Source organism: Microcaecilia unicolor, chromosome 13 (genome assembly GCF_901765095.1).
Source record: "Microcaecilia unicolor chromosome 13, aMicUni1.1, whole genome shotgun sequence".
NCBI lineage: Eukaryota > Metazoa > Chordata > Amphibia > Gymnophiona > Siphonopidae > Microcaecilia > Microcaecilia unicolor.
Window position 1 is genome coordinate 68,753,183 of NC_044043.1, and position 22,423 is coordinate 68,775,605.

The 22,423-nt window shown below is 46.0% G+C and overlaps 1 protein-coding gene across 3 annotated transcripts in view; it reads left to right on the forward strand.

Moving 5' to 3' along the window:
- Positions 1-22,423, forward strand: part of AGRN (agrin) — a 379,875-nt gene that overhangs the window by 177,541 nt on the left and 179,911 nt on the right. For 2 of the 3 annotated variants that reach the window (XM_030186208.1, XM_030186209.1), the window contains exon 3: positions 11,597-11,641. In XM_030186208.1, coding sequence (XP_030042068.1) covers positions 11,597-11,641 — 45 coding nt within the window. Of the gene's footprint in view, positions 1-5,977; positions 6,209-11,596; positions 11,642-22,423 lie in introns of those variants that run through there. The other variant, XM_030186210.1, reaches the window with a different exon arrangement.

The following is a 22,423-nucleotide window of genomic DNA, read 5'->3' on the forward strand; positions in this document are numbered from 1 at the left end:
TAGCAGATGAAATTAAGTTTTTTTTTTTTTTTTTTTGTAATTACGCAGAGCTCTCACCATTCTTGTGCAGTTTGTTCTAAAAATAGCCATACATTCGTACTGACTTTATGTAGTGATGGAATGGAAACTCACGTGGGTCCGTATGGAGGAGGGAAGGTTAATGAAATCACTGTTGAACAGGACTGGAGAAGATCTGGAATCCAGTGGTTTACTGGGTTCAAAGGAGCACGGATTCACTGCTAGAGATCGCACCATGCTTTTCTTGTGGAGTCAACAGGAGTGCACTTTGATTTGGTAAAGTCTTGGCACACTTCCATGTAGAAGAAAGACACTCCCCTAGTCAGCTGGGCAGGCTGAGCCTGGTGTGGATCCTATGGCAGTGAATGGGGCAGGAAGCTAATGGGAAATGCTATTAACTCCAAGGATGGGAGAGTGACTAGTGATGAGTCCCAGGGATTAGCTCTGGGGCTGCTTGTAATTTTTTTGTGTAGATAATAGAAAAAAATGATTTAAGGAAACCTATGGAATAGATTAGAAAAAAAAGTACAGAGCTCTGGATTGGAGGTTCAGAAACCTAGAGGAGGAGGAATTTTGAAAACCAGACAACAGAAGGAGTCGAGGAGGGGGGTGGGAACCATTCCCAAAGAACACTGCATCATATGGCTGTAATTGGATTATAGATGTATTACTACTCACCTTTTCCAAATCCATGCTCACTGTGAGTTACATATTCAGGTATAGAAGTGAATTCCCTGTCCAAATTGGCTTACACTCTAGCGGAACCTAAGGCAGCAGGGGTAAAGTGACTTGGAGGCATATTTTCAAAGCACTTAGCCTTCCAAAGTTCCATAGGTTTCTATGGAACTTTGGAAGGCTAAGTGCTTTGAAAATATGCCTCTTGGTCTCTGTGGAGGGAAGGCAAGAGCTGAATTCCCCCTTCCCTGGTTCACAGGCTACTTCCCTATCCACTAGGCCGGGGTGAGCAACCTGCATCCTGTGGGCTGAATCCGGCCCACCACTGAATTCAATGCTACCTGCAAGACCATGGGAAGTATACACAGAAAATGTCATTAACCAGTTTTTTGCCAATTTTTAATACTGTATTTCGTAAATATTTGCAGACTAGCCACTCTAGCTGTTTCCATCATTTTTTAGTTACTTGTTTACTTATTTATTTACCACAGAAGGTATGGAACTCTGTGCATTTTCGATTCTGACATTGCATATTCTTGCGGCCCACTAGGGGTAGTAGTGACATTCATGCGGCCCTCTGTGTATAAAGGTTGCCTTCCTCTGAACTAAGCTACCCCTCTACCATGAGGATATATACCATGGCCAGCCCTACTGCTAGGCAGACTAGGCATCTGCCAAGGGTGACAAATTTGAGGGGGCAGCAGCGTAGATGCCAACATTTCAAAATGTTTGGGGTGCCACACATAATACAAATGGTCACAATAAAGGATCTTGCACAATATCTATCATGTTTTATCATTATCATTTTACCCAAGATCCTTCTGTAACACTAAATGTCTATATTCTAATATATTTCCACCATTCATGATGTATTGTAAGCCACATTCAGCCTGCAAAGAGGTGGGAAAATGTGGGGTACAAATGCAATAAATAAAAAATATTGGGGGTGCTCAGCAGCCACTGGCATCCACAGAGTTCGCTCCTATGAGCAGGAGTGCAGCACTGGTACAGCTGGCAAGACATTGGAAGAGCAGTATCATGGCCAGGGTTGCCAGGTGGAAAATTTTTTCCCACCCAATCGAGCCCAAATCCAGCCCAAAACCCGCCCAAAGTCAAACCCCGCCCCTGACACGCCCACCCCCACGTCATCACCCCTGCCCCCGCCGTCACCGGCCCCGCCCAAAACGTAACTAACCCCGCCCCCCGCGGCCGAAAAAACCGCTTTAAAAACCGCCCAAAAGAAGCCCAAAAAACCGCAACCCGTCGCAGAAAACCGCCCAATTGGGCGGTAAAACCGCCCACCTGGCAACACTGATCATGGCAGCAGACCTTTGAGCACCCACATGCATGCATGCACTGAAGGCCTGTCATCACATCCTGCCCCCTCCAACAGGAAATTTGCATCACAGAGGGCGGGACACAACAGGCCATGAGCATGCAAAGTGCTCAAAGGTCTGTGGCTGTGCAATCTTTACTTTTGATGAGGGTTCACCTGAGTCAGCTCTGGCGGAGGATGGAGATAGGATAGTACAGCAGTGGCAGTGGACCTAAACTGTTATTAAGGTAGACCTGGTAAAAGCCACTGTGAATCCCTGAGGGTAAGAAATGTGGAATCTGCTAGTCTTTAGACTCCCACAGGTGTCAATATTTCAATATTGGCTCTGAGTCAGCTCGGGCAGAGGATGGAGATAGGATAGTACAGCAGTGGGAGCATCAGGGGGCGGTGAAGGGGTGAAATGTTGGACCTAAACTGTTATTTAGGTAGACTTGATAAAAGTCACTTCGAATCCCTGAGGGTAAGAAATGTGGAATCTGCTACTCTTTAGAATCCCATCGGTGTCAAATATTTCAATATTGGCATAAGCAATCTTTTTCAAAGATGGGGGACACCTGTAGAACTAGGAGGCATGAAATAAAACTGCAAGGAAGTAAGCTTAAAAAGCGACATCAGGAAATATTTTTTTAACTGAAAGAGTGGTGGATGACTGGAACATCCTCTTGGTGGAGGTGGCTGGGACAAAAACAGTGAGAGAATTTAAAAGGTGTGGAGATAAATACAGAAGATTCATATCTAGCAAGAGGATAGGATCAAAGGAAAATAAATGACATAGATAGGTGCAACCTGCACAGTGCGGCAGGTACAACTCTAGCCACCTTGCAGGGCAGAGTAGATGGACCATGCTGGTGTCTCTATTTGCCATCTAGTACTATGCTATGTTACCTTGGAGGAGGTAGTAGAGAAGAAAAGAGATGCTGGACAAGGGGGAAGGGGAGATGCTAGACTACCCTGCTAAACAGTTAGCTTAGCAGGGTTTAAAAAATGGTTTAGCTAATTTCCTTGTGAAGATCAGCCACTATCGAGACTGTATGGCCTTCAAATTTTAATGGAGGTTTAGCTTTAGCAATTTGAAGAATCTGAATCGCATGTTGATATCTTTGAAGTCGTGGTGTAATAGGGGGAGGCCTCGTGGTGCCCTGAGGCAGGAAAGATGGCGATCTATGTGTTTGTTCAAATTCCAATGGTGACAAAAGGGAAAGCTGCAGCGTATTGGTGAGCCAACGGGTTAGAAATTGAATTAGATCAGATCCCTCGCATTTTTCAGGGAAGCCCAGAATTTTAATATTATTATGTCTAGAGCAATTGTTAAGGTCCTCAAGATCTCTTTCAAGGTTCTGCATTTGCCTCATTATTTTTGTTAGCTCCTGTAATTGACAGTCATGTGCTCCTAGTCGATTCTTAGCTGTGTCAAGGTGAGAAGAGTGAGAAGCAAGCTGGTGTCTGATGGTAAGCACCTGCAATTTTAATTCCGAGAGGGTATCCGTGTTATCCTTTATAATATCCTTCATTTGTAAGAGTTCCTGAATTAGGGAACTTAGGGAGAAGTCATCCCTTGAGTCGGGCCTAGATTTACATGGCAACAGTGGTTCATTTTTCCATCATTTCACACCTTGACTTGAAGGATGTGAATCCTGTTTAATTTGTTTGGAGGAAGATATGGTGCCTTGAGGATGCAGCAAGGATGAGAAAAGATAGAAATATAGGGTTTCGTTGTACATGATAAAGGCAAGTTTAGCTTACGGAGCTTGATCCCTACACATCCATCACGTGCAGAGCTCACGTGCACTCCCTCCCTCCCCCCCCCCCCCCAAGGTTTGGATAATTTCCTAAAAGAAAAGTCCATTAAGATGGACTTGGAAAAATCCATTACTTTTTTCTAGGATAAGCAGCATAAAATCTTTACTCTTTTATACAAGTACAAAGAACTTGTAACCTTGATTGGCCTCTCTTGGAAGCATGATACTTGATGGACCTTTGCTCTATCCCAGTATGGCAAGGCTTATGTTCTTACTTACTGGGGCGGTAGGCAATGGGTGACCGTGGAGAACTGAGATGGTAGGGAAGGAAAGGGCCATGATGGACACAGGAGAAAGATAGTGTCGGGAAGGGGAGATGCTAGACTATATTGTGGGGGAAGGGGGAGCCTGACTGAAAATTCATCAGGTACCCTTGGGCTTTTCCTGATGTATAGGAAGAAGCATAATAAGGAGAAAATGGCTTAATTTGAGTGTTGAGACCAGGTCTGGAGGTTGTATCTCACTTTAAGGGAAGGTGTCATGCAGAGTCGGTACCTTAAGCCTGGGCCTAATTATGCATATCCTATAAAAGAGGGAGTGAGAATATGGTAGACCTTGAAATGCTTGAGGCAGAAGTCCAACTTCTGTATTACCACCCTCCGAGGTAAAATAACGTAGTACTAGATGGCAGATAGAGACCAGCATGGTCCATCTACTGTGCCCAGCAAGGTGGCTAGAGTTGTACCTACTGCTCTGTTTAGAATGTGCAGCTTAGATCCTCTGTGCCTTTGTTTAGAATTCAGACATTTAATCAGAATTTCATCACATGCTGGGGGGGGGAGGCAAGAACAGAAATGAAAGGGCTTTAGCTTGAACTTTCCACTCCTCTCCTGTTTGGAGTTTACATGGTGTTTATCTGTTTACCATAAGGGCTGGCAAAAGGCACTGAAACGTTATGATCGGCTGGATTATTGTAGAGGCTGTAGTTGAGCGATTACCTTCCTGATTTCGGTCTCTTCCACTAACAGATTTGATTTTTGGTAAGCGTCAGCCTGAGGGATCATTTTCTGCCATCTCTCCATCCATCGTTGTTTAATAGGCTCATCCCTCTGGAAACGTTTATTTATTTGTTGCTGACACCCCCTCTCCCACCCCAAAAGTGCAGTTCTTATGCAGTCATAATACAAATAAGGTAACGGGGGGGGGGGGGTCGTGTATCGTAGCTGATGTGATGGGAGGCAATGAAATACAGTGGGGGAAATAAGTATTTGATCCCTTGCTGATTTCATATACTTTCCACAATGTGATTTTCCGGATTTAATTTGTGATGTGCTATCTCTCACTGTTACCAATAACCTACCCTTCAATTATGGGCTGCTCATGTCTTTGTCAGTGGGCAAACTTACAAAATCAGCAAGGGATCAAATACTTATTTCCCCCACTGTAACTCAAAGTTGCAAGTTACTCGCTCCCCTGTTGCCCCAGGAACTAGTCCAGCTTTTGACCTGGCAGCTTCACTATCAGCACAATCATCCCGGCCCCCGACAAGTACTTTGCCAATCCAGCGGTATTTATTTATTTGTATCCGCACATTTTCCCACCTATTTGCAGCCTACGGAGAGTATTTCGTGATGTGATTCCGTCTCTGATCGTGTGGCAGGGCTTTGGAGTTTTGCACTTTGAGGAATCTTGCGAGCGTTTTGTATTCGGTGTTGGGGGTGGGGTGGGGGGGAGGAGGAGGAGAAGGAAGAAGCACCCGCATCGGACTGTGTAAAGCAGCAGCGATTCCTCCAGCTGCAAATCTTTAGGAGCCCAAGCGGCGGACGCGAAGGGGTTAAAGCAGGCAGTGGGCTGAGCCCCCCGCGGTGGGAGTCCTGCCCTTCCCGGGGCGCGGGGGAGGGGGGGACCCTGCCGGGGCTCCACGTGCCGTCCCGGGCGCTCTGACTGCTGCTCAGCTCCGCACAAAGCCCGGCGAGGAGTGTCCCCCCGGGATCGGCGGCGAAGGAGTCCGGGCCAAAGGAAAGCGGCCGCCGCGCTGCTTCCTGGACAAGTTTACAGCTTCTCTGGACCCCCCTCGGCTCACTCCGGGTCGGGGGAGGGGGAACGGCAGTCTCCGGCCCCCCCCCCATGGAAGTGTGCCCGGTCTCAGTAGCTGGGAGCCGGCGGCCCCCCGCTTCCGGCTCGCATCGGCTGATGGAGAGGCGCCTGTGCCCTCCTTGCCCTGGGCGGTAGTCCCGCTGGAGCCCCGCTCGGATGCCGACGGCCGTGCCTAGGCTCCGGGGCAGCTGCCAGCGCCCGCTGTCCGCCTCCGCTCCGGACCCCCGGGACCAGCCCCGGGTCTCGCTGCTGCTCCGCTACTTCATGATCCCCTGCAACATCTGTCTGATCCTGCTGGCCAGCGCCACCCTGGGCTTCGCCCTGCTGCTCTTCCTCAACAACTGTAGGTGCCCAGAGGGAGGGGAGGTGTGGGCAGGGGGGGTGAGTAAGTGTGCTAAGTTCTAGGGTCCGAATGGGAAGTGGGGCACATCCAAAGCGATGGCACTGATTGAGGGCAGGTGGTTATGGCACTGGAGGAGCTGCTGCTGGGTTGGGCTGGAGATTAGACCAAGCACTTTCTTTCCTGGCTGCAAGGGTTTCTTAACTAACTTAGGGGCCCTTTTACTAAGTTGCTCTAAAAGGTGGACTGCACTCTTGCTGCTATGTGGATTTCCTGCGCGCTGAGGCCACCTTTTAACCTTGGGATGAAATGGCTTATGCTTGTATATCAGTAATCGCCATGTGCTAATTTTTCCATTAGCTGTGGCTATTAGCATATGAGCCCTTAACTACACTTATTTTCTAGGCGTTAAGGGGTAATCATGCGCTAACGGGTTAGCGTGCGGCAATGCCCATGCGCTAGCCCATATGCACAGAATATGCCCACTCTCCGCCCCCAAACATGCACCCAGCGCAAAAAAAAAAAAATAAACATTTCTTAGCACTTGGGAAGTGTGCTTACATGCCAAAACTACCATGGGACACCTTAGTGTGCCCTTCGGTAGGCATTTTTAACCTGCGGTAAGAATGTGTTAGTGCTTACCGCGGCTTAATAAAAGGGTAATGTCCAGCTGACGTGACTAGCAGAGACTGGGTGGAGGATGGAGGGGAGAAAAAGCTTCCCATCCCCTTCCAGATGGTGACACAGAGTGTTAGCAACTGAAAATAAATTAGTTTTTCTTCATGCTTGTATAAAACATATTTAAGACAGAGTGCTGTTGCATGCTATAATTAACTGTTGGAGCAATACAGAAAATTCAATTAAGTGATGAGTGCAGCCCTGTAAGGAGAGTGCAGCAGGTGCTGGGGGGGATGGACAAGCAGCACCTTGATCATAGTAGGAGCAGTGGCGGGGAGGATTGGAATCCGGATCTCGCACTGTACACTGTCAGCCCAGCTTCCTAGTTTATCAGATCATGCGATTGTTAACATTTTACTTTGGTGTCAGTGAGGCTCCTCTGCTGTCTGGTTTATAACTGCTCAGATTTATATAACAAAAAATCTGCTCTTTTTCTTCTCTCTTGCTGCTGCCTAGTGACTAGAGATTGTTTTGCTCAGGCTGTGTTCTCCTGCTCCTGATACCTCTTAATGGGCAATGTCCGAGAGTGTCTGAGAAGGAAGGACACAGCCTGGGTTGCTGGAGGTGAGTTCCTACCTGGAATCCACTCCGAGCAGTGCTTCCATGTTGTATTTGTTTTTAATTCATTATGGGGCCCTTTTACTAAAGGGTTGCCATGCTCTGTTTCCAGTGCTGCAAAAATATTTCCAGTTTTGTAGTGCTGTCGCCAGTGCTGCCCAGTTACCACTGGGTTAGCGCTGGAGCCTTTACTGCTACCTCAGTGGGTGGTAAGTGCGCCTCCCCCCCCTCCCGAAATGGCTGTGCGGCAAGTGGTTCACTTACCGCACTGCCATTTCTTTTCCTGAAGAAAAGACAGCCTTTTACCCGCTGCGGTAAGAGGGGGCCTCCACGTACATCAAAAAACGCGCTGATGCTAGCGCAGGCCCCCTTTTACCACAGCTTTGAAAAAAGGACCCCTATGGTTTCTTCCCCCCCCCCCCACCACAGATGCAGAGAGCAAATTGGTGGGCTGTACTGTGTGTGTATGATTGGATAGAGTGTCAATCCCTCCATAATTATTCATAGGCGTGGCAATGTGGTGTGTGAACGCAGTGATCTGGGGGTCATGGTATTGTCAGGGAACAGGGTCACTGTGGACAGAGAACCAAGCTGTGGTTTACAAAAGACATCAGTGTTTTTTTTTTTAAATGAAACTCCCAAGGTCTTACTTACCCCTTAGCTCCTGAAATCTATTTACTTCAGAATGGATTAATCTAGTTCACTAAACATTCTGAGACAGAATGCAACATTTTCTTTTAACATGGTGAAACCACGTTACACCCTTCCTCCAAAAGTGCACTGGCTATTAGCACTCTCAGAGCCAAATTTAAAACTCTACATTTGATTTTCAGGGCCCTTAGACAAAATGGGCCAGAGTAAGGGGGTCTTTTTAGCGGTTTTTTAGCTCATGCTAAAAATCAGCTGGCAGTATTTGCTGAGATGCATAATGGGTGTCTCAGCATTTAGCACCAGCTAAAAACGCTAACGCATCTTAGTAAAAGACCCCCCCTAAGCTAGCCCTCTGCACACCTTTGGAACCTCTGTCCTTTCAAGAAGTATCACTGTACCTTCTTCCTTAAAGGAAATTGCACAATGTGTTACTTGCCAGCAACCTTCTCAGGAGTAGCCTCACCCCCCCCCCCCCACAATTCTGGAACTCACTCCCAGAGGGGCTACGCTAACTTAAGACAAACTTTATTTCAGGAAGCAGGTTTAAGCCTTGCTCTTCTTCCACGCCTTTAATGCTTACAGTTACACTTACAATTATAGCTTTTATATTCTGCTTTAACCAAACATTAGTTCTAAACGGATCACAAAATAAAGAAATGAGATAATTGATCTAGGGAATCACAAAAAAAAAACCCAGAAACAGCTGACTTCTTTAGGCAGGATGCTTGCTGCTTGATAAAAGAGAGACAAATATTTTCTTAGATGAAATACCTTTAGGATTTGGAAACGGCAGTAGCATTAAATTTTGTGCTGCGTAATACTGGTTGATAGTTGGTCTCCATATAAGAGAGAGCGTATGCTGAGGTGTTATTCCATATAAGATCTTAAATTTTAGAAGCATAATTTGTATAACATTCTCACCTCCGCAGGAAGCCAGTGAAGAGAGACAAAAGAGAAGTTATCCTATCAGATTGTTTAAGGTCATAAATCAACCGGGTTGCTACATTTTGGACTGTATGCCCAAATATACAAAGTTACAGTAGTCCAGTTTATTTAGAATTAAAGGTTGGACTACCAGTTTAAATGGTTCTTGTTGTTTTTATTTACGAATTCTCCATTTTCTCTTGATGCAAAATGAACTTTTTACAAGATGATATACATAACATAAGAGTAACCAAACTGGGTCAGACCGATGGTCCATCTAGCCCAGTATCCTGTTTTCCAAACAGTGGCCAAGTCAGGTCACAGGTGCACATCCACTCACTCCACATCTGGACTAGTTTGCCACACAACTTGTAACTAAGACCAGTTCTGCATACCGTACTCAACTGTACATATAATTTACTTTCAGTTTTTATTTATCCCAATGCTTTTCTTCTACCCGTCTTGTCTATATGTCTCCATTGCTTGTGTCCCTCCCCCCCCCCCCCACAGATTTTTCATTGTATTGTACTAACATTGTGAGCATCCTTTCTTTGTGATTTGAATGATGTGGAGGAGTGGCCTAGTGGTTAGGGTAGTGGACTTTGGTCCTGAGGAACGGAGTTCGATTCCAGCACAGGCAGCTCCTTGTGACTCTGGGCAAGTCACTTAACCCTCCATTGCCCCATGTAAGCCGCATTGAGCCAGCCATGAGTGGGAAAGCGCGGGGTACAAATGTAACAAAAAAAAAAATGACATCTAAATTCAACTTTGGATGTTTTGCTGAAAACAGCCAAAAATCAAGTGTCGAACATAATCAATTTTCGAACCAGAAAAATGTCTATCTTTTTGTTTCAAAAACAGGGTTAGTTATGGGGGGGTCAAGCTTTAATCCCTCCAGTGGTCATTTGTGAGGCATATTTTCAAAGCACTTAGGCTTACAAAGTTCTAAAGTAACCTATGGAACTTTATTAAGTGCTTTGAAAATGAGCTCCTTGGTCATTTAGAGCACCTTTTTGTGATTTAGCTGTGATTGAAACAGGTCTAGACCAAAACATCTTTTAGCCCTGGACGTTTTTGCTTTGTTCCATTATGGCAGAAAAATGTCCACGTTTTGGGAACACCCAAATCCTGCCCCCGACACGCCCACTTGTGATTTGGACGCATTGCGTATGAAATGCATAGAAAATCATCTTATTCGGGTTTCGAAAATAGCAATTTGGATGTTTTGGCAACAAAAATGTCCATCTGCCACATTGTGCCACTTTTTGGACGTTTTTCTGTTTTGAAAATGAGCCCCTAATATTCTAATTTGTATTGCGCTGACATCATACGTATCATATCTATGTTTTTGAATGTTATTCTATGCTGCCTGTTATGGAGTATCATTTGTATTCTGTTGTCATCATATTTCTTTTATATGAATGTTCTACTGTGCTGTTTTAATATTATATTTCTGATACCGTATCATGTCATTGTTATTACTAGGATTTAATTTGCCTGTCTCCAAGTTTACCTCATTGATTGTATTTTATGCTTATGTTTGTTCATGGTACTATTATGCTGTTAACACAGTGCAAATTGTTTAGCTTGGTGTACATTTCTTTGGGTGAATCTCTTCATAAAAGTGGTTAATATATCCTAATAAATAAATAAACAAACAAACATACCAGATCAACCAGCACCAGAACCCTTTGGGATGGAAAACAAGCAGGGTTCTATGTTAGAGTCCTGCGGCCTTATGCCCACCCCTTTCTAGAGTGTTTCAGGGTAGTATGTCAGGGATTTCTTTCGCTGATTCTGGGCCAGAGCAACAGGGAAGTTTCAGAGCCCTGGAGATTGGATTAATAGAGTGGGCCTGGAAAAAATGGAGGTGCCTTGGGTACAGAGATGTGGTCTTGCGGAAAGAATGAGGGCAGTGAGTGGGGATACTTCATGCAAGGAGAAAGGAGCTGTATGGGGGGGGGGGGGGAGGAGAGAGGTGGGGATGTGCCTTTGTTGGCTATGAGTATTGGTATATGTTGCACTGTGCTTCTGGTTTTCTTTCTAAATTCTGTTACTGAAAACCAGATATGCAAAAACCTGTGAATCCTTCCCTGTTTTCATCTCCTTGCTTTCCTCTTCTCTTTCTGTCTTGCTTGCTGCCCCCTCCGTGTTGGTCTCTTGTCTGTCTCCAAGGAGGACTTTAGGCTGGGAGTTTTTAGAGAGGAGGAATCACATTAGGAGGTTGGGTACTCACACTTTGTAACTACTTTGTCACATTTAGATTTTCGCTGCCTGTGTCTCTCATGCCAGTTAACCATCATTCAGTGAGATTGCTGTCTTGTCTTCTTGAAGAATAAGCAACACACACAAAAAAAAGGGGGCATGGAGAATATACAAAGCAGGAAATGAAATTCAGAGCTCCCCTTTTAAGACTATTATTTTTTATTGGTGACAAACAGGTTTAGGGGATGGTGCAGGGACATTAAAGTGCAGGGAGTTAGCATTTCTTGTGACTACCTGGTTGGTGCATGATCATGGGAACAAGTTCATTTTGTGTTTACCTCTCATGCTGAATGATATTCCTTTCTTGTTTCACAGATAAACCGGTCCAGGTTCACACCCCTCAGTCAACACAACAGGATGGTGAGTGACACAGCATATCATTGGGACCTTGGTGTGCTTGTGATGTTACTGTATGAGAGAGGCTCTTTGTGTCTAGACACCATGTGCTAGGATCGAATATCCAGTTGGAGTCTAACTCCTGTTCTGTTTTGAGCTAACAAGGACCATTTATGCCTCTTATTGTCTCTTATGCCTCTACCATCGCTTGTGTCCTGGCAATATGTCGCAGTCTGAAGCTCCCTCCAGACACCGTTATATTGTCCTATAGATGTTACTACTACTACTACTATTTAGCATTTCTATAGCGCTACAAGGCATACGCAGCGCTGCACAAACATAGAAGAAAGACAGTCCCTGCTCAAAGAGCTTACAATCTAATAGACAAAAAATAAATAAAGTAAGCAAATCAAATCAATTAATGTGAACGGGAAGGAAGAGAGGAGGGTAGGTGGAGGCGAGTTGTTAAATAGAAAATGGGGGGAGCGGGGAGGTGGGTTTGGGGGGGAAATGTTGCTATGAGCTCCCTAGCTCTCTGTAGAGAAGGTGGTTGCAGTCCAAGAAGCAGGACTCAAGTCAACCCTTCTTGGGATTTTGCCATAAATGGGGGCACAGACGTCTACGGTCTGTGTCCCGTATATGGCAAGATGGATCTGGACAGGCTGGAGTGGACCTTGACAGCAACTCCAGTAGTTGGACTGTAAGGGCAGTGCTGGGTAGACTTCTACGGTCTGTGACCCAAAAAACGGCAAAGAAAGATCAGGATCAAATATATGTATTTTATACCACATACATTGTTGTTTTTTAATCATGAACTGATAATGAATGTGACAGTTGGACGGACATTATCTGGCATCATCCACTGTGTAACAGGCTAGGCATAAACAGGAGTTTTTAAATGATTGAACTGTAGGGAGATAGGTGTGGAAACAAAACACTTTTTAATAATTTTGTTCCCAGATCCGAGGTTAAGTAAGTTGGGCTTTACCCGCTCTCCGCCTAGCCAAGCACAAGTAGTAGTAGCCCCTTGCCCAGAATGCTAAAAGAGGATAGAGCAGGGCTGGCGTTAGGGGGTGGCAAACAGGGTAATTGCACTGGGCCCCCATACTACAGGCCTCCCCCCCCAAAAAAAAACCTGCCTCAAGTTGAAGAAAGCATAGGCTGAAGACCAGCTTTGGGCCCCCTCCTCAATTTCTGCCCAGGGCCCCTGGATGTCTAACGCCAGGCTTGGGCAGGAAGTCACCGAGGCCTAGTTAGTAAGCATTAGATCATGCTGAATTAGGCCAGCATCAGTGCCCAAGGCTGGTGTGAGCAGTGCCGTCCATCAAACTTTTTCACAAAAAAGGCTGGTAAAGACTAACAGTCTCACTTCCCCCAATGCTAGCGCTGATAAACAAAACAAGCTGGAAAGAAAAAAAAAACCTGTACAGTACAAGATGGAACAAATTAAACAACAAAAAAACCTTCTCAAGCAAAAATGATTTATGAAGTGGCAGATCATTCTCTCCCCAACAAAATTGAGGACATTAATAGCACTTCCACTGCACCAAAACCTAGTAATTAATCCCTCACCAAGTCGCATCGAAAAAATGTCAGTGCAGCTAGACAGAATTTAATTATCTTAATATTTCCACTATCTATGGTGTTTTGTTGTTGTTATTTGGTGGAGTCGTTCCTCTCCTCTCCCTCCCACCCACAAACATCTTTGGATTTGGTCTTTTGAAAGGAGAAAAAGACCACAAGCAAAGCTGATGAGCTGCTGTGGGCTTTGAAGTTGCCATGCCTGTAATCTCTGGCTGAAATTTTGGAGTTGTCTTTCTGGATGTGATTGCTCCAGGATGTCTCAGATAGTGGATGCTGATGCTTGTGATTGATCATATTGTATTTGCTGCTAAATTTGGTGATGTAGGTGGTCATTTTAGAAGTGCTTTTCATGTTTGAGATGTGCATAAACCAGCACTAATACATTTATCATGCATAAATGTTTTACAAAGGTAGGATCTGCATACTAAAAACCCAAGTGTGTGTAAATGGCAAGGGGCAGGGCCGCTGAGAGGGGGGGGGGGGGGCAGGGGGAACAAAATTCTCCAGGCCTGGGCCTCCAAGGGGGGCCCGGCGCCGGGGTCAGGCCACCGGCGCTGAAGTTCCCGGTCTCACCTGCCTGCCTCCTCGGCTCCGGGCCCCCTGCATTCGAAGCGGCAGTCACAGATCGCCTCCCTTCCAGCCTTCCCTCCCTGTGTCCCGCCCTTGCGGAAACCGGAAGTTACATCAGACGAGGGTGGGACACAGGGAGGGAAGGCCAGAAAAGAGGCGATTTGCGACTGCCACCTTGAATGCAGGGGGCCCGGAGGCAGGCAGGTGAGACCGCGGACTGGAGCGACGGGGAGGCGGGGCGGCCGAGTCTCTCTGCGGCCCTGGCAAGGGGGTGTGGTCTGGGCATGTTTTCAGTGGGACTAGTGCATGCTTAGAAGATACATGTTTATTTCCCATTTTAGAACAGACCAACATTAGGATTTACACCTGCTACTAAGCTTATTTTGGTTTTGGCAAAATGCTCTGATGGAGCAGCACTAATCCCTTTGGAGGGATTAGGGGATGTTTATTCTACCTAAATTCGACGCATAAATGTCCATTTCTCCTGTATTTTAGAACAGCCTGTATGTCAGCAGATTCCGGTCTGAAATACTAGCAAAACCTCAGGCATCCTGACCTGGACATCTCAATTCTGCATGCTTTCTAAGATGGGGCTACCTGTGTCTGTTTAATTCATACAGAGAGCCTAAGACCACAGCGCAGGTAGCCCCTGGCATGCAGCGAGGAGGCTGGGGGTTGGGATTCTAAAGCAGCTTCTAAGACTTCCTGAAAGGCTCTGCTCAGCATTAATTATTAGTGAATGGTGTATGTCTGATGTTGAATTGCTCATTACAAGCGGGCAAGAATTTCACTTAGGGAGGTACCCTTAGCAACCAAAGCTCTTTCCCTATTGCCAGGGGGGTATTCAGAGCTTCTCCAGATGAACCCTCCTGTTACAAGACTGGAACTTGCAGTTTCTCATGCAGAAATGTGTGATGACACTGTTTGCAGAATATGGAACCATGCATATCTGGTTTCTACAGTTACCTTAGTTCTGGCTTCCTATCACTCTAGGCTCCTGCTTTTCTCTATGGCTGCTACATTCCGAGCCACAGAGTTCCTGCAGCTCCCAGGAAGCCAAAGAAACAGCCCCTTACAACCCCTCTCTCTCCACAGTGGGAGCCTCCCTATCTGGTCACACAACTTGTCTCCATGTACCAGGATAGGGAACATCAAATCTAGCAACAGATAGGCAGGTTCGTTGAGAGACAGAGACAGAGCCAGGCCTGGAGTAGGGCTGCTGCAGCCGCCACCTTCTCCCCTCCCAAACTCAGACAGCTGCCGCCCCTGCCCTCTTACTTTCCTGCATCTGCTCCTCCCTTGGTCTGTCACTCTCCTGCTCCTGTGTGCCAGCACCCGGGTTTATTATTTATTTATTTATTAGGATTTACCACCTTTTTGAAGGAATTCACTCAAGGCGGTGTACAGTAAGAATAGATCAAACATGAAAAGTAGACAATTAAAGCAGTAAAAATATTCGAACAATACAAAGTATGGCATGGTATACTACTTGCAATGACAACATAATATGTACTAGAACATTATAATTGTTAGTGAGGGGTAAGGCAAAGTTGTAACATATAGATGAGTAAGAAAGTAGGGAGAGTTAGAAAGTAAGGTGATTGATTTGAAGAAAGTTGCACGTAAGGTCAGAGAGATGGTTAAATATTATCTCAGCTAGGGTAGGAGTCGATAAACATGGCCCTCTGCAGTATGTGCAGCCCGAGTCAATCCTTGTGCGTTATCACATTAACTCAGTCACCTGGGTCTGGACATACAGGAGCAGGAGAGAGACAGACAATGGTAGCAGGCCCCCCCTTGGAGGTCGGGCCCGGGAATCTTGTCCTTCTCCCCTCCTCAGCGGCTCTGCAGGTAGGGATCCTTTCGCTCATCCACTCTGTCCAGTTTCATTTCTGGTGCAGCCTGGATCATAGACCCTAGCTGACTTTTTACTTTGCTCTCACAACCAAGAATCCTCAGAGTTTACCCCATGCAGAAGAATATGCTCCAGCTGCAAGGAATGCATTCTCATTCATTTGGGATGAGGCTGGTCCCCTCTGGCAAAGGAGTTTTCATAGAAAGTAACGGAGCTATTCGACCAAACTCCTTGATAAATTATGTAATTGGAAGGAGGTGGACTGATCCATTAGAAATGTGTCAGACTTGTGAGTTCTTGTACCAAGTAGAGCACTGCAGAGCCCGGTACTCGGACCAGGTTCTGCTTGGTGGCTGGACAACCCCAGGTTTCACCTGCGCTGACTGCCATTCCCCAGAAGTTGAGCCCCTAGGTGCGAGTGGCCTGCAGGACTTACGGGGCGGAGCTGGAAGCGGGGTGATGAATGTATCGGCCAGGCAGGCAGCAGGTCAAGAGAATAATCCAGGTACAACCGGCAGTCAGTAGGCAGGCGGCAGGCAAGAGAGTAATCCAGGTACAGGCGAAAGTCAGTAGGCAGGCGGCAGGCAGAAGAGTACTACTACACTACTACTACTACAAATCATTTCTATAGCGCTACCAGTCGTACGCAGCAATCCAGGTACAGGCAAAGTCAGCAACGAGGTACCAGTAGATAAGAAGCAGACTACAGAGTTAGAAACACCTACCAAAGTAGAAGCCGAAGCATGGATTCCAGGGAGAGCTCAACTGATAAAGTGCTGGTGTCTGACATCAGCAGGGAGAAGGGGCACAGCCATAGGACAAGAGCATGGGAAGGAGGAACCGGAAGACCAATAGGAGAGAAGCAAGGGGAGCCAGGTAGAGGAACAGCAGACCCAGGTGGGTGGAAGCAAAGCAATCAAGGAGCCTGGAAACTAGGCAGAGAGAGAGAGAGAGCAGAAACAGGTGCATGGAAGCAAAGCAATTAAGGAGCTTGCAACCACTGCTCTCTGAACAAACCCAGAGAGGACTACACACACATGGCTCAGGCAGTGCCAGTCAAGTGTGCGTATCGACGGTACCCCGCGCAGCCCGAGGACGCCACTTGCGTTGGGGTAGGGGACATGGCAAAATGTTTGCAGATTTTCATACTGTTCTGTCCCTGATTCCTCAGTGATTGCTTTGTTTGCAAGCCTCTCTCCCCAATTAATACCTCTTTCACAGGAGTCACAATACTGTCATAATATCCTGTTATCTGACAGGGAAATGATGTCACCACCAGATTAACGATTATATAAATCTGGTAGTGTGAAATTGCTGCAATCAGGGCAGAACTAAGCTATAGGCAACTAAGCACATGCCTTGTACCCAGACATTTAGGAGGGCCCTGTTAGATGTGCTAATTTGGTGGTCCTGAACCAGTGTGCTCAGACTAATATTTGCCACAGTATGGCTACAGCCATGCAGAAAAGAGAAGACCAAGGGCCGGCCGCAGCCACCTCCAGCCACAAAAGTCTGTGTTCATCCTCCTCACCACTATTCCGTGCCCTGCAGCCCACTCGGGAGGGGGTTGGGGGTCGGTAATGTCAGGAGGTTTGCGGGATGAGTGGCTGATGTGCTTATGCTGGAGGAGTGGAGCAATTTAAGGTTTAAAAAAAAGTGTTTATAATATGGTGTTGGGGGGGTGGGGTGGGGGGAGGGGATTCAGAGTACTTGTTTGCCTAAGCAAAAGGTTAATTCTGCCCTGGCTGCAGGTATTCAGCATTTTAGAGGGAAAACTTTCAGAAGCTAGGGGACTTTTATCTTACGCCTGGCCGCTGCTGGGTTGAATTAAGATTGGAAGCATTTTGCCTCAGATTCTATATATAGAAAATGTAGAAAATCTTTAGCATCATATCTATTAGTTGAATGTTCTAATGCACACTTGTTAGGTATATCATTAGAATTATGCTAACATTGTATTATATCTCTGGTATTTGAATTCCAGTTCTGTTAAATGTGTATTTTTTTTATACAGTTTGATGGTAGTTCTATTATTAAGTTTCAATTTACTGTTTTCAAGTTTACCTCATTTATTGTATTTATGTTTATTCTTGGTTATTTTACTGTTGTTATGCAGTTAACATTTTTATGTTAAACTGTACCTTCTGTACACCACCTTGGGTGAATCTCTTCATAAAGTTGGTTAATAAATCCCAATTGTAAAAATAAATAAATATTTGGTGCTCAAAGTTCTGCGTGCAAATCTGGACTTGTGCTCAATTTGTGTGTGCAATTTAATTGATTAGTGAGCCAATTAGCGCCAATAAATGGGTACTAACAATTGGCGTTAATTGGCGGCAATTTGGTTTTGCGTGCGTATCTTGCTAAGTACCATTCTATAAAGATGTGCATGCAAAGTTTTTAGCGGGCAACTGAAAAGAGGGCGTGGCCATGGCAGGGGTCAGGGGCATTCGCTAAAGATGAGCGCAATATTATAGAATTGGGGGATCCGTTCCTAACTTACCTGTGAGGATTCACACCGGGTTTCAGTTGGTTCAGATCTTCACACTCGGAGTTGGGTGCAGATCCCAGCGCTACACGCTATTCTGTAAGCACCCAACTTAGATTGCCTTTTATACAATAGCACCCAGCGTACATTTTTTTTGACAGCCACATTTGGGCACCATTTGCAGAATCTGGTCCTTTATGTATTACTGTTCCACATCTCTGGCTTCTCATTCTACTATTGAAGATGTCTGTGGTTTTAGTGCATAATTTAACATCTGTTAATTAATCTGGATCTATAATTAGTGCCCACAGCTTTCCTAGGCCAGTCACCTTTCGATGAAGCTGTAAGAATCCATAAGCTAATTTCAGTTGTGATTCACAAGTCCGTGACCCCCCCCCCCCCCACCACCACCATCCTATGTCTCAACCAGGTGCTGTGTGTGTGAAGGAGGGAGGGAGGGAGAGATACTGTTGTGGCATTCTCACATACATTTTAAGCATCTATAGGGTATGACAAGGAGAGAGATAAGGGAAGGCACCACATCCCATACTACCCCCAGAAGTGTTGAGGCCCTCCTCTGCTGGAGGGGCACTTTTGGGGGTAATAAAAGGAATTCTTTTTGAGGGAGCAAGAAAACACCCAGGAGAGATGGAACCAGTTCCAATCTGCTATCCTGTGATTCCTTAATCATGTTTATTTTCAGGCAGCGTGCCCTGTAAGGGAGGGGTTGTATGACTTATTACCATTTTTCACTTTGCGGCACAAGATTTGGGGGCTTCTGTAGGTGACCAATACAGCCAGGGTGTCCTTTATGTGTAAGGAGAGACAGGTATTTGAAGGAATGCTTTGCTATAGACAGGGCTGTGGAGTCGGAGGCAGAAGCAATTATGGGTGACGTCGAAATCGGCAAAAATCTACCTACCCCCAACTCGAGCTTCAAAATAGTAAAACATTATAGTATATGGTAAATTTATCATTTTATACTTATATATACATATCTTTGTCTTGAACCTAAAGTTAGTACTTTAGATCCAGAACAAAAAATGTGAAGTCTAATATCAGTAAGAGTAAAAAAATGTCAGAATCGGGGTCGAAGGTTTGGCATACCAACTCTACAGCCCTGGCTTTAAAAAAGTGGGGAAGGTGAAGGAAAGAAAATCGGGGGAAAATGAGGATATTGTGATAGAAGATGAAGGGTTATTGGTGATAGGGATGTCTATGTATGATGGGGCACTGGCGGCTGGAGTGGGGTGAGGCAAAAGATGGAAGGAGTGGTAATACCAACGTATGAGAATAGTACTCTGGTAGTAGATGTCTTCCCCTCCCCCCCCCAATTCTGCCACCCCTAATCCATGGGTACGTGGGGATCACTTGTTTTTCTTTTTAACCTAATGCTCATTGCCATGAGGAAATAATAGTTTAGGATATTGAGGGAGGGACTTTGATGCTTGGATTGCATGAATGAATCCAGATGACGGTTGTATGTGTTTAGAATGACTGAGCCAAGAGTTCCTACTGCCTTCTGCCTCTTATTCCCTCCAGAGACGCACACTCGAAGTTAAGAAGCCGGGAATTGATTTTCAGCAGCTGGAGAGAAGTATCGATCTAGCCGTGGCAGTGATCCATCCTCTTTAGGCCTTGGGGAGATTGTATTAGGGCTGTACCGAATATTCATATTTGATTCGATTTGGCCCCAAATAATGTCCCAAATACATTATTCATATTCAGCCAAATAGTGATTTAAATTCGAATACGAATAATCCGGGGCTCTACTGTACTAAATCCGATTGAAATAAACACTTGATCTCTGATTTCACGTTGCTTCTTTTATTATTTGTTATATTAAAGCGCAATGCCCATTATTCGTATTTGGTATTCTTATTCAGCCGAATATTTTTCATTATTCATATTTGGCTGAATAGTAAATTATGCAATTTGGTACAGCTCTAGATTGTACTCAGTGTTAGTCCTTACCCTGAGAGATGGGAATTGGAAATCACTTTCTAGATCCGGGCCATTGCATGAAATGTTCTTTCCATGCAGGAAATTCGAGGGTGAGAGATGCAGAACGGGAGATGGTGTCCATAGAGCAAGGAGGAGTGGTTGTAAACTGGTGAGGGTTGAGAGGTGGAGGGGCATAATCGAAAGGGATGCCGAAGATTTGCTGAGGACGTCCTTGCAAAATGTCCCGATGGAGGGGCGGAGAAACCCGTATTATCGAAACAAGATGGCCGTCCAACTTCCGTTTCGATAATACGGTCGGGGACGCCCAAATCTTGAAATTTTGTTCGTCCTTAGAGATGGTCGTCCCTAGACTTGGTTGTTTCTGATTTTCGCCGATAATGGAAACCAAGGACACCCATCTCAGAAATGACCAAATGCAAGCCCTTTGGTCGTGGGAGGAGCCAGCATTTGTAGTGCACTGGCCCCCGTGACATGCCAGGACACCAACCGGGCACCCTAGGGGGCACTGCAGTGGGCTTCAGAAATTGCTCCCAGGTGCATAGCTCCCTTACCTTGCCTGCTGAGCCCCCCCAACCCCCCCTGAAACCCACTACCCACAACTGTACACCACTACCATAGCCCTTATGAGTGAAGGGGGGCACCTAGAATGTGGGTACAGTGGGTTTCTGGTGGGTTTTGGAGGGCTCGCTGTTTCCTCCACAAATGTAACAGGTGGGGGGGATGGGCCTTGGTCCACCTGCCTGAAGTGCACTGCACCCACTAAAACTGCTCCAGGGATCTGCATACTGCTGTGATGGAGCTGAGTATGACATCTGAGGCTGGCATAGAGGCTGACAAAAAATATTTTTAAAGATATTTTTTGAGGGTGGGAGGGGGTTGGTGACCACTGGGGGAGTAAGGGGAGGTCATCCCCGATTCTCCGGTGGTCATCTGGTCATTTCGTGCACCTTTTTGTGCCTTAATTGTAAGAAAAACAGGACCAGGTAAAGTCGTCCAAGTGCTCGTCAGGGACGCCCTCTTTTTTTTTTCCATTATGGGTCGAGGACGTCCATGTGTTAGGCACGCCCAAGTTCCGCCTTCACTACGCCTCCAATACGCCCCCTTGAACTTTGGCTGTCTCTGCGACGGAAAGCAGTTGGGGGCGTCCAAAATGGGCTTTCAATTATACCGATCTTCTGATTTGTGTCGAAAGATGGGCGTCCTTCTCTTTTGAAAATGAGCCTGATAGTGTCTCTATAGAGAGAGGTAAAAATAGGAAATGTGTTGTTAGACTGGAAAATAGGTTAAACCAAACTACATGCTCCAGAGGTAAGAGCTTAATTCTAAATAACCTAAGCCCACCTCTTTATGATTCTGTGAGGTAGTTAGTGATCACCTGTTGATTTACAGTGTGGCCATACTGAATGGGGCCGCTTGTAATGTGTCCAGATCTGGGAAAACTCCCATTTTGGAGGGCCATCTCCCTTCCAAAATCAGGAATCTCCTGTGGAATGTGGGGTACTTGGGAGTTATTGGCAGTAGCGTAGCCAGGAACTTCTTACAGGGGGTGCATCTCCCCCGCATCCCTGTGCTGCCACTTCCTGCCACCCTGCTCCACCACCCCCACCTTATTATTGTCTTGGTGTCGGCAGTGGCAGTGCTCTAGGACTTCCTCCCTGAACTGGGGAGGGACGGTTCAGGAAGGACGTCCCAGAGCAGGCTGCAGATGGCCTATGAGTGTTGCTGCCCAGTGAAGACGCTGAGAGGATTGGCATGATCTACCAAAATTTCGGAAATCACTAAAAACTAATCTATTCAAAAAGGCATACCCCGATGACCTAACCTAAATGCCTCGATCCTGCAACACAAGGAAACTACTACCCGACCTGGACAAAACTTAACCCTTCCTCCCTATTCCCTAATGTGTTTATCACACATGAACCTTCTACTATATCACTTTGTATCTGTTATACTGGAACTGGCGATCGCCACCACGGTACTATGTAAGCCACATTGAGCCTGCAAATAGGTGGGAAAATGTGGGATACAAATGCAATAAATAATAATAATAAGTGGGAGCCTACCCTAAATACGCCACTGGTCATTGCTTAGCTTTTTCTCTGTCTGCACTCAGCCACAAACAAGTTCAGATCTCACAGCTGACACTTGCCATTGGGAGAATAACAGGTAGGAAGTATTAGCTGTGAAATTTGAAGCTGTTCAGGAATTCAGGACTGGTAAAGAACACCTGCAGAGGGGGCAGGGCATGGGTAAAATGGGAGGCAGAGTCAAAATCTCCTGCTGAAAAAAATGCCTCCCCCCCCCCCCCACCTCTCTATGTGTCTCTGTAGCTCAATGATTCCCA